At 40.8% G+C, this 13,390-nt stretch overlaps 1 protein-coding gene across 5 annotated transcripts in view; it reads right to left on the bottom strand.

Moving 5' to 3' along the window:
• LOC134355254 (ATP-binding cassette sub-family C member 9-like) overlaps positions 1 to 13,390 on the bottom strand; it is a 176,333-nt gene that overhangs the window by 73,541 nt on the left and 89,402 nt on the right. For all 5 annotated transcript variants that reach the window (XM_063065063.1, XM_063065073.1, XM_063065081.1 and 2 more), the window contains 2 exons: positions 2,358 to 2,398; positions 428 to 538 (listed from right to left, as the gene is read on the bottom strand). In XM_063065063.1, the coding sequence (XP_062921133.1) occupies positions 428 to 538; positions 2,358 to 2,398 (152 nt within the window). The remainder of the gene's footprint in view (positions 1 to 427; positions 539 to 2,357; positions 2,399 to 13,390) is intronic.

Raw genomic sequence — 13,390 nt, 5'->3', positions numbered from 1 at the left:
GTTGACTGTTCATTTCCCTCCATAGACGCTGCCTGACCATCTGAGTTCCTCCAGCACTTTGTGTATGTTGCTGCAGATTTCCAGCATTTGCAGTCTCTCATGTCAATGATGTGAATGGCCTTTTGCTCTTTCATGCATGAAGGGTCCATTTTAATGTTTCCTTCATAGTTGAATGATCCAATCTGACAATGGACAAAGTATTGAGCCACTCCACTGTAAATGATTCTTAGTGCACAGATGTAAATATTTATTATTACTGGCCAGGGATACAGATCCCCTGCCAGTTTTAAAAACCTCTTTGAAACTTATTGATACTTTATTTGTCTCAGCAAGCACTCCACACAGCAGACCAAATCACAAATTATTTCAATCTCGTCTCTCTAAAGTCTTGTGTTATATGTACTTAGCAAAGTAGTATTGAACTTACCATAGGGAACAAAATGAGTGGAGAATTAAATTTATCAAAAAGTGCGAGTGCTGAAAAAGCCACATTGGCAGTCAATGGCGATCCACTCAAACTAGAGTAGATACTGAAAGTCTAAACACAGAAAGGGAAAGAAAAAAAAAATCAATAATAACAAAGGTCCCCTGCATTGCTTACAACATGAGTCAGCCTACAGGTTAGTTGGATTTACTTAAGTAGATATTTTGTGCTGCATATATCTTCTGAAGTATGTACAAATTGCATTTGAAAAAAAAGTGATAGCAATTTGTGCAGTTCAAAATATATACATAAATAAATCCAACTAATTTTGAAATACAACAAGTTTTAAAACGTTAACATTTTAAAATGCAGCAAGTTAGACTTTTGGAAAATAAATAACATCTGTCATTTTTAAGATTTGCATTGAAGCTAATTAAATTTGACCTTTTTAAAATACTATAACAGGGACTTTTTGCTATTAAAGTAGAAACTGCCTGAATTAAATTTCTCTGCACACACCATGAGCAGAGATAAATGATACAGCTAATGAAACAATGACCAAACTAAATTTATCGTTGTGTTTATTGAAGACTGAGCTAAAATTAATTATAGCAAAACAATAATAGTTCTTTCATAACATTGGCATGCCACTACATCCCAATTGTTAAAAATATCATAAAGTTCAAAAGGAAATGACAGATGGTAATGCACTTCAAATAGGCCCAAAAGGCACATTATAACTGAACATCAGCTCAAGCTATGACTGGATTTTTTTTCAGGTCATACCACAGTTTCTTTTTACTCTCTGCAAAACTTGCTGCTATGACATATAATCAAACTGACAACCGAAAGTGCAGCGGTAAAATTTTTGTTAATTCCAGACATTAACTGAATGGAAATGAATTTAACCTTTAACTCAGATTTTCAAATTAATGCCCACAATATCATGAGATTTTAATCATCACTAAAAATTTTGGACTTTGAAATAAAATGCTCTTGACATAATTGAATGCTCTTGTTAAACAACAATGGGGAAAAAAGGCAAATTCTCTGTCAGCCAAATTCGTATATTTATATTACTTCGAGATGTAGATCAGAAATGTGAACATTTCCAATCTTCACATTAATAAAAATAGATAAAAGTTCACCATGTTAGCCACCACCTGAGAGATAAAGGAAAATTGAATATTTGATATACAACCTTCATCAGAACTCAAATCTCAATTTAGTTTCTGATAAACTTGACAATTTAACTCAGCTTTTCTTTGTCAGATCTTGATTAATATGCCACATATTTTCAGCACATCTGTTACAAATGTCCGGTTTATGGACACCAGCAAGATGGATGGGGTAGGTCGGGGTTTGCTAGCTGCTGCATTTCTGTATTTCCATTTCTATTACACCCTCTCCCAAAGGGTAACAACTGGGGGATGGTGTCAAGCCAAGTTAAGATGGGACAATAGCTCACTCACTGATTCACAGGCAGCCGTTCATCTCACAACTGCTTGCTCTCTCATCACAGGAGTTCTATGATCCTCTCCCACACACTGTTTTTGTTCATAGCTGACTTACTTTCAGGTTATGAACAATTGCCCGGAAAGGGAAGAATGCAATTCGATATCAAGGCAAGATCATGGCAACTTTTGTAAAATGCAGTTAGAACTGCCATCAAAACATCTTGCTTACAAAATATATGCATTGCCATCTCCTGATAACCGCACAATATAATTAACTTTAGCAATTCTAAGTGGTTTGAGGGAAGAGTAGGGAATGATATAAATAAACATAGCTTCACTCTCCAGAGTGAACTATCATTGCAAGTTATTGCAGACCTATAAACTATTGCAGTTTAGGTTTTTGTATTATTCTGTTATCTCAATTAAGACAGACAAAAAGATTAAATCAAAATGGTGAATGATATACATCTACCTACCACTACTGTTGCTAAAACAGGTGTCACTTGGGTGAGGAATACTGCAAAGACAATTTGTAATAAAATAAATTATCCAAAGTAGTAGAGACAACAGAAAGCTTTATAAAGGACAGAGTTACAAAAGAAAACTGCTCAAGAGCTTTAATAACTTCAATTATACAGTGTTAAACATCAGCATTCACACTGCTCAAGCTTTGGAATAAGTTATTAGCAGAAATTAAAAAGTATCTGGCAACTAAACAATTAGATATTATGATAGTTTCAATTAAAGTCTCAGAAAGAAGCTTTGCTATTACTATCAAGTTATATTTTAAAACATTTAGTTGTATGAAAACACTGTATTTTACCAAAACATCCTCTGTCGATTATGTTGAAAACTATCAAATACTGCAATTTTCTCACTTCACCACCTAATCCTATGCTTTCCATCTGCTTATTCCAGAACATACTGTATTTCAGGTTCTATGCATTCATTGTGTAAATCTCTTGTACAATGGATGAATGTATAAATCTTAATCCCTTTTGTAATTTTTAATATGACAATGAGAATCTAATTTCTTAAAGCTGTTTCAAATCAAACTGATTATTATCTAGTTTCTTTAATGTGTTTCTAGGGTAATTATCTTGATTCAATTTTATCTTTGCTGAAGCTGACTCTAAGAATCATCATGGAATCATCTGGCAGCCAGATGGGTCATTCACCAATATATTTGTGTTTTGCTAATGAAACCCCAAATTAATTCCATTTACTCAGAGCACTCACCAGTCCTGTAACATGCTCTAATTCAAGTATTTATTACATTTTCTGAAAAGAACTAATGCTTTTGTCTTTAAAATAAAGGCTACTCGAACAATATGTAAAGTTAATGTAAAATGTTGTTCCTCATTCAGTAAGGATTTTAAATTCACGTCTTCCTGTTACAATTTGCTTTACATTTAACATAGCAAAATTTCCAAAGTGGAGTTATTAAACAAAAACTTGCAACAAGCCTTGCGGGGAAATATTAGAGAGCATGGCCTAAAGTTCAGACAGAGTTAGGTTTTGTGGGGCATCTTAAAGGGGGCAAAATATTTCTACATGAATTTTAAAGTTTAATGTCTTCACCTCAAGGCAGTCACCAACGGTGAATTGATCAATAAGCCAAATTTTTAGGTCCTCCAAATTCAAAGGATTACAAAACTGCAAGGGGATTAGAAAAAGCAATTAAAGGCCCAGATAGCAAAGTTTTGAATGGCTTCAGTAAAGGAGAATAGAATGAACAAAATAACTAGCCAGAATGCACTGAAATAGTCAAGCCTGGAGCTCAATAAATTATTGCTAAAAGCTTCAGCAATAGAGATGATCTGAGCTCCAAAGGCCAACTGAACACTAAATATGACACCAAGGCTATCTTAGTTTCAGACAAGTATTAGGAAGAAGGATCTAGTCAGTGGCTAGGATACTAACTTTTTGTTAAAGAACAAAGTTTACGATAAAGATTGACATCAAAGGCTTTAATCTCTCCAATATGTAAGAAAATCTCTGTTCGTTCAATGCCGCATGTCAGATCTGAAAATTCAGTGATAGTGGAACAGTTCAAGAGAACTGCTAGTGAAGTAGGACTACAGGTTGGAGCATACATGTGGAAACTGATGCGATGTTTCAGGACAATGTTGCAGAGAGACAGCATCTGGATAAGAGGAAAGTGGCTAAAGACATATCTTTAAAGGACACAGGAGGTAATACTTTGATAATAAGTGTAACTTTTGAACTTTGAACTATGATCTGGAAGAGGAACCACTGTTGGTGACATGGTTTACAGCTACATAGACCAGAATTAAAATAGCTGCGTCGAGCTATAGATGAAGGAATCAGTTTTTATTACACCACTTTCCATCATTTAGGAAACAGCAAGTTCTTTCAAGTGAAACAGCAATTCACTTGCACCTCTCCTGATCTAATTTATTACACTCAGTGCTCACAATGTGGTCTCCTCTGTGACAGAGAAACAAACTCAGAATGTCTGGATGCTTTACAGACCAACTTCATTCTGTTCAGGGATGGCCGCAAGCTTCCAGTTGCCGGTGACTTTTATTCACTAATCCACCTTGACCTGTCTGTTTGTGACCTTATGTATTATTCCAATGAATCACAATGTAAGCTTGAGGAACAGCACCCTATCTTCCATCTGGTCACCTTGCAGGCTTCAGGACACAAATTTGAATTGAACAGTATCAGGTAACTCGCTTTCTCTGTATCAACATTGACCAATTCTGTTGTACAGTTATCTATCTGTAAAATTTCCTTCCTTTTCCTTATTTGACAACTGCTGTCGCATCTGCTGGGCATTTCTAATATTCTTTTGTTTTCGATTATCTGCAGCAGCTCCAACCTATATTTCACGGCTTCAACATGTTGCCTTATTCATTTCCAACCTTTTCAACTACCCACCATTAATAGATAAAAATAAGACCAGACAATTCAATGCTTTTACATTAAAACGACCACTTAAGCATTTTTAAAATCAATGCAGATCAACAGGTTCAACTACAGACAAAGTGTGGTCCGAATATCTACAAATGCAATCAGCTAACCGCTAGAAAGCAGTGAACCCACTGAAACAATAATCCTCACAAGCTACTTATCAGAACTAAATTAAATTCTTGTCTTTTGTGTTATGGTGCCTTTGATTCACAGGCACTTCATTGTAAAGGGAAAGAACATAAAACAAAACATACGTATTTTAGAATAGCCAATGAAATTTGTAACCCCTTTTACCTGCCATATCCTTGCTCTCCCGACGTGGAACATCTAATGATTAAGCGGTGACCATTCTACTTACCAAGAGAATTCTCCTCCGTGATCCTGAAAGCAGTTTACATAACGCCAAAGGCTGACGTTAGGCAGACACTCAAGGCACTGAGTACCAGCATCAACAACCAAGAAACAGCCTATCCTGATGCCTTTCAAATCATTGTTGGGGACTTCACTCAGGCTTGTTGGAAGAAATATCAGCTGAATTCTCATCAACATATCACCACCAACACCAGGGGTCCCAACAGATTGAACCACTGCTATACTATGATTAAGAATGCCTACCATTCCATTTTTAGACTGCATTTTGGGAAATCTGATCACTTGGCTGTGCTCCTCCTAACTGCATACAGGCAGCGGCGAAGGTTCAAAGCTCCGGAGATGAGGACAGCAAAGAGGCGGTTGCAGGAGGCAAAGGAGCAACGATAGGATTTCACTGAGTCGGTGGAATGGGCTATGTTCAAGGACTCAGAGGATCTGAGTGAATATACCATAGTTGTCATGGACCTTATAAAAACAGTTGTAGACGAGTGTCACTCAGAGTCTTCCCAAACCAAAAGCCCTGGTGGATCCTTGAGATCCACAATCTGCTGAGGCCCAGATTAGTTGCATTCAGGTCTGGCGACCAAGTAAAATACAAGAGGTCCAGGTATGATCTCTGGAAAGCCACCTCATGTGCTAAGTGGCAATTCTGAACCAAACTTGAATCACTGAAGGATGCTCGGCAGCTGTGGCAGGGCTTGAATGTTATCCCCTCCACAAAGTAAACGCAAGCGACAGAGACGAAAACAAGGCTTCGCTCCCAGATGAGCTCAATGCCTTCTATGCTCACTTTGACCATCGAAGCATGGAGGAACTGCAGCCGTCAAAGACCCTGTGATTTCAGTCATTGAGGCTGACGTAAGAGCATCCTTCGGGAGGGTGAACCCAGAGAAAGCATCCAGCCCAGATGTGACACCCGGCTGAGTACCATAGATCTGTACTGATCAACTGGCTGGAGAGTTCACCGATAATTTGAACCTCTCAATTCAGTAGTCTGAAGTACCTACTTGCTTCAAACAGGCTTCAATAACACCCATAAAGAACCTGGCAATCTGCCTCAATGACAATCATCCAGTAGCACTCACGTCCACCGTGATGAAGTGCTTTGAGGGGTTAGTGATGAAACATATCAACTCCTGCTTGAGAAGTGACTTGGATACACCCCAGTTTGTCTCCTGTCACAACAGATCAACAGCAGATGCCATTTTAATGGCATGTCGCCCAACACTCGAACATCTGGACTGTGAAGATGCATACCTCACAATGCTCTTCATTGACTACATCTCGGCATTCAATACTATTTGCCAGGGCCGGGGTCGAAACGCTCGGTGCTCAGTGCTCAGTGCTCGGTGTCGGAGAGCTGGTCGGAGGCTCGGAGTTTTAGGACGACTTCGGAGTTGGACTGTGGTCGGATGCTTCCGGGATGCTGCATCGGCAAGTTGGCAATGCTGGAGGTTTACCGTCCGCGTGAGATGATGGGACTTTCGAGAGACTTTGAGACGTTACCGTGCCATGGTCTGTTCTTATCAAATTACGGTATTACTTTGCATTGTTGTAACTATATGTTATAATTATGTGGTTTTGTTAGTTTTTAAGTCGGTGTCTCATGTGTTTTCGTGATATCATTCTGGAAAAACATTTTTATCATTTCTTAATGAATGCTTTACTAAATGACAATAAAAGAGGACTGCGTGTCCTCATAATCATAATAATATCATTCCCTCAAAACTAATTAATAAGCTTCAAGACCTAAGCCTCAATACCTCCTTGTGTAAGTGGATCCTCAATTTCCTCACTTGAAGACCCATAAGACAAAGGAGCAGAAGTCGGCCATTCAGCCCATCGAGTCTGCTCCGCCATTTTATCATCAGCTGCTCCATTCTCCCATTTAGTCCCATTCCCTTGCCTTCTCACCATAACCTTTGATGCCCTGGCTACTCAGATACCTATCAATCTCTGCCTTAAATACACCCAATGACTTGGCCTCCACGGCTGCCTGTGGAAACAAATTCCATAGATTCACCACCCTCTGGCGAAAAAAATTTCTTCGCATTTCTGTTCTGAATGGGTGCCCTTCAATCCTTAAGTCATGCCCTCTCATACTAGACTCCGCCATCATGGGAAACAACTTTGCCACATCCACTTTGTCCATGCCTTTCAACATTCAAAATGTTTCTATGAGGTCTCCCCTCATTCTTCTAAACTCCAAGGAATACAGCCCAAGAGCGGACAAATGTTCCTCTCATTCCCGGAATCATTCTAGTGAATCTTCTCTGTACCCTCTCCAACGTCAGCACATCCTTTCTTAAATAATTTACATACTATTATTTAATTATTTATGGTTTTTATATTGCTATATCTATACTCTATTCTTGGTTGGTGCAACTGCAACGAAACCCAATTTCCCTCGGGATCAATAAAGTATGACTATGACTATAAGGAGACCAAAACTGCCCACAGTACTCCAAGTGAGGTCTCACCAGCGCCTTATAGAGCCTCAACATCACATCCCTGCTCCTATACTCTATTCCTCTAGAAATGAATGCCAACATTGCATTCGCCTTCTTCACCACCGACTCAACCTGGAGGTTAACCTTAAGGGTATCCTGTACGAGGACTACCAAGTCCCATTGCATCTCAGAACTTTGAATTCTTTCCCCACTTAAATAATAGTCTGCCCATTTATTTCTTCTGCCAAAGTGCATAACCATACACTTTCCAACATTGTATTTCATTTGCCACTTCTTTGCCCATTCTTCCAATCTATCCAAGTGTCTCTGCAGACTCTCCGTTTCCTCAGCACTACCAGCCCCTCCACTTACATAGAACATAGAATAGTACAGCACAGTACAGGCCCTTTGTTGTGCCGACCCTCAAACCCTGCATCCCATATAAGGCCCCACCTTAGATTCCTCCATATACCTGTCTAGTAGTCTCTTAAACTTTACTAGGTACCTGCCTCCACCACTGACTCAGGCAGTGCGTTCCACGCACCAACCACTCTCTGAGTAAAAAAACCTTCCTCTAATATCCCCCTTGAACTTCCCACCCCTTACCTTAAAGCCATGTCCTCTTGTATTGAGCAGTGGTGCCCTGGGGAAGAGGCACTGGCTATCCACTCTATCTATTCCTCTTATTATCTTGTACACCTCTATCATGTCTCCTCTCATCCTCCTTCTCTCCGAAGAGTAAAGCCCTAGCTCCCTTAATCTCTGATCATAATGCATACTTTCTAAACCAGGCAGCATCCTGGTAAATCTCCTCTGTACCCTTTCCAATGCTTCTACATCCTTCCTATAGTGAGGTGACCAGAACTGGACACAATACTCCAAGTGTGGCCTGACCAGAGTTTTATAGAGCTGCATCATTACATCGCGACTCTTAAACTCTATCCCTCGACTTATGAAAGCTAACACCCCATAAGCTTTCTTAACTACCCTATCCAACTGTGAGGCAACTTTCAGGGATCTGTTGACATGTACCCCGAGATCCCTCTGCTCCTCCACACTACCAAGTATCCTGCCATTTACTTTGTACTCTGCCTTGGAGTTTGTCCTTCCAAAGTGTACCACCTCACACTTCTCCGGGTTGAACTCCATCTGCCACTTCTCAGCCCACTTCTGCATCCTATGCAATCTCTTTCTGAATAAGCCTACCGTGTGGAACCTTGTCAAATGCCTTACTAAAATCCATATAGATCACATCCACTGCACTACCCTCATCTATATGCCTGGTCACCTCCTCAAAGAACTCTATCAGGCTTGTTAGACACGATCTGCCCTTCACAAAGCCATGCTGACTGTCCCTGATCAGACCATGATTCTCTAAATGCCTATAGATCCTATCTCTAAGAATCTTTTCCAACAGCTTTCCCACCACAGACGTAAGGCTCACTGGTCTATAATTACCCGGATTATCCCTACTACCTTTTTTGAACAAGGGAACAACATTCGCCTCCCTCCAATCCTCCGGTACCATTCTCGTGGACAACGAGGACATAAAGATCCTAGCCAGAGGCTCAGCAATCTCTTCTCTCGCCTCATGGAGCAGCCTGGGGAATATTCCGTCAGGCCCCGGGGACTTATCTGTCCTAATGTATTTTAACAACTCCAACACCTCCTCTCCCTTAATACCAACATGCTCCAGAACATCAACCTCACTCATATTGTCCTCACCATCATCAAGTTCCCTCTCATTGGTGAATACCGAAGAGAAGTATTCATTGAGGACCTCGCTCACTTCCACAGCCTCCAGGCACATCTTCCCACCTTTATCTCTAATCGGTCCTACCTTCACTCCTGTCATCCTTTTTTTCTTCACATAATTGAAGGATGCCTTGGGGTTTTCCTTTACCCTACTCACCAAGGCCTTCTCATGCCCCCTTCTTGCTCTTCTCAGCCCCTTCTTAAGCTCCTTTCTTGCTTCCCTATATTCCTCAATAGACCCATCTGATCCTTGCTTCCTAAACCTCATGTATGCTGCCTTCTTCCACCTGACTAGATTTTCCAACTCACTTGTCACCCATGGTTCCTTCACCCTACCATTCTTTATCTTCCTCACTGGGACAAATTTATCCCTTACATCCCGCAAGAGATCTCTAAACATCGACCACATGTCCATAGTACATTTCCCTGCTAAAACATCATCCCAATCCGCACCCGCAAGTTCTAGCCTTATAGCCTCATAATTTGCCTTTCCCCAATTAAAAATTTTCCTGTCCTCTTTGATTCTATCCTTTTCCAGGATATTTATAAAGGCCAGGGAGCGATGGCCACTGTCCCCCAGATGCTCACCCACTGAGAGATCTGTGACCTGACCCGGTTCATTACCTAGTACTAGATCTAGTATGGCATTCCCCCTGGTCGGCCTGTCCACATACTGTGACAGCAATCCATCCTGGACACACTTAACAAATTCTGCCCCATCTAAACCCTTGGAACTAATCAGGTGCCAATCAATATTAGGGAAGTTAAAGTCACCCATGATAACAACCCTGTTTATTTTGCAACTTTCCAAAATCTACCCCCCAATCTGCTCCTCTGTATCTCTGCTGCTACCAGGGGGCCTACAGAATACCCCCAGTAGAGTAACTGCTCCCTTCCTGTTCCTGACTTCCACCCATATTGACTCAAAAAAGGATCCTGCTACATTACCCACCCTTTCTGTAGCTGTAATAGTATCCCTGACCAGTAATGCCACCCCTCCTCCCCTTTTTCTGCCCTCTCTATCCCTTTTAAAGCACTGAAATCCAGGAATATTGAGAATCCATTCCTGCCCTGGTGCCAGCCAAGATACCTATCTTTGTATCATCAGCAAACTTAGCCACAAAGCCATCTATTCCATAATCCAAATCGCTGATGTACAATGTAAAAAGAAGCGGCCCCAACACGGACCCCTGTGGAACACGACTGGTAACCGGCAGCCAACCAGAATAGGATCCCTTTATTCCCACTCTTTGTTTCCTGCCAATCAGCCAATGCTCTATCCACGTAAGTAACTTTCCTGTAATTCCACGGGCTCTTATTTTGTTAAGTAGCCTCATGTGTGGCACCTTGTCAAAGGCCTTCTGAAAATACAAATATACAACATCCACTGCATCTCCCTTGTCTAGCCTACTTGTAATTTCCTCAAAAAATTGTAATAGGTTTGTCAGGCAGGATTTGCCTTTAAGGAATCCATGCTGAGTTCTGCCTATCTGGTCATATGCCTCCAGGTACTCTGTAATCTCATCCTTGACAATCGACTCCAACAACTTCCCAACCACCGATGTCAAGCTAACAGGTCCATAATTTCCTTTTTGCTTCTTTTCCCTTTTTCCTTGCCCCCTTCTTAAATAGCGAAGTGACATTTGCAATCTTCCAGTCCTCCGGAACCATGCCAGAATCTATTGACTTTTGAAAGATCATTGCTAATGCCTCCGCCATCTCCACAGCTACTTCCTTCAGAACACAAGGGTGCATTCCATCTGGTCTGGGAGATTTATCTACCTTTAGACTATTCAGCTTCCTGAGTACTTTCTCTGTCGTAATTGTGACTGTGCACACTTCTCTTCCCTGCCACCCTTGAGTGTCCAGTATACTGCTAATGTCTTCCTCAGTGAAGACTGATGCAAAATACTCGTTCAGTTTCTCCGCCATCCCCTTATCTCCCATTACAATTTCTCCAGCATCATTTTCTATCGGTCCTATATCTACTCTCACCTGTCTTTTACTCTTCATATACTTGAAAAAGCTTTTAGTATCCTCTTTGATATTATTTGCTAGCTTCCTTTCATAGTTAATCTTTTCCCTCTTAATGACCTTCTTAGTTTCCTTCTGTAAGCTTTTAAAAACTTCCCAATCCTCTGTCTTCCCACTAATTTTTGCTTCCTTGTATGCCCTCTCCTTTGCTTTAACAGTTTGGATTGGCAACAAAATCTCCTCCACAATCTTCATCAGCACTGGTGCACCACAAGACTGTGTGCTTAGCCCTCCTACTCTACTCGCTTTATACAGTACTTACGATTGTAAGGTTATGCACAGCTCTGATGCCATAATTAGGTTTAGCTGATGACACCTCTGTTGTTGGCCAGATCAAAGGTTGTGATGAATCAGCTTATAGGAAGGAGAATGAAAATCTGGCTAAGTGGTGTCACAACAACAACCTTTCAGAATGACCAAGGAAATGATTATTGATTTCAGGAGAATGATACCGCAGGTCCATGAGCCGATATTCATCGGGGGATCAAAGGTGGAGAGGGTCAGCAACTTTAAATTCCTCAGTGTTATAATTAGGACCATAAGACCATAAGGTATATATAGGAACAGAATTAGGCCATTTGGCCCATCGTGTCTGCTCTGCAATTTCGTCTTGGCTGATCCAATTTTCCTCACAGCCTCAATCTCCTACCTTCACCCCGTATCCCATCATGCCCTGACCAATGAACAATCTATCAACTTCTGCCTTAAATATATATAAAGACTTGGGCTCCACAGCTGCTGGTGGCAAAGAATTCCACAGATTCTCCACATCTGAATAAAGAAATTGCTCCTCATCTCAGTTCTAAAAGGACGCCTCTCTACTGAGGCTGTGTCCTCTGGTTTAAGACTCTCCCACCACAGGAAACATCATCTCCACATCCATTCTATCAAGGCCTTTCACCACTCGATAGGTTTCAATGAGGTCAGCCCACATTTTTCTGAATTCTAGTGAACATAAGCCCAGAGCCATCAAATGCTCTTCATATGACAAGCCATTCAATCTTAGAGTAATTTTTGTGAATCTATTTTGAACCCTCTGCAGTTTCAGCATTTCCTTTCTAAGATAAAAGGGCCCCAAATCTAGCTCACAATAGTCTAAGTGAGCCCTCACCAGTACTTTATGAAGTATCAACATTATATCCTTGCTTTTATATTCTAGTCCTCTTGAATTGAATGCCAACATTGTATTTGCCTTCCTCATCAAAGCAGACTCAGCCTGCAAATTAACCTTTAGGAAATTCTGCACAAGGACTCCCAAGTCCCTTTGCACCCAGTGTTTTGTATTTTCTCTCCATTTAGAAAATGTCAACCATTTCATTTTTTCCACCAAAGTGCATGACCATACATTTCCCAACACTGTATTCCACCTGCCATTTCTTTGCCCATTCTGCTAATCTGTCTAAGTCCTTCTGTAGCCTCTCTACTTCCTCAAAACTACCTGCTCTCCAGCTATCTTCATATCATCTACAAATTTTGCAACAAAGCCATCAATTCCATCATCCAAATCATTGACATATAACGTAAAAAGAATCGGTCCCAATACAGACCCCTGAGGAAGAGCACTAGTCACTAGCAGCCAACCAGGAAAGGCTCCCTTCATTTCCACTCTTTGCCTTCTGTCAGTCAGCCGCTGCTTTATCCGTGCTAGAGTCTTTCCTGTAATACCATGGGCTCCTAGCTTGTTAAGCAGCCTCATGTGTGGTACCTTGTCAAAGGCCTTCTGAAAATCCAAGTACACAACATCAACCAATTCTCCTTTGTCTATCCTGCTCATTATTTCTTCAAAGAATTCCAACAGATTTGTCAGGCAAGATTTTCCCTTGAGGAAATCATGCCAATTATGGCCTATTTTATCATATGCCTCCAAGTACCCTGAGATCTCAACCTTAATAGTTGACTCCAACATTTTCCCAACCTCAGAAGTCAGATTAACTGGTCTATAGTTTTTTTTCCTTCTG

The sequence above is a fragment of the Mobula hypostoma genome, chromosome 1, assembly GCF_963921235.1.
Source record: "Mobula hypostoma chromosome 1, sMobHyp1.1, whole genome shotgun sequence".
NCBI classification, from domain to species: Eukaryota; Metazoa; Chordata; class Chondrichthyes; order Myliobatiformes; family Myliobatidae; genus Mobula; species Mobula hypostoma.
Note: the sequence above shows the minus strand (reverse complement) of the source record. Positions and strands in the feature narration are given on the sequence as shown.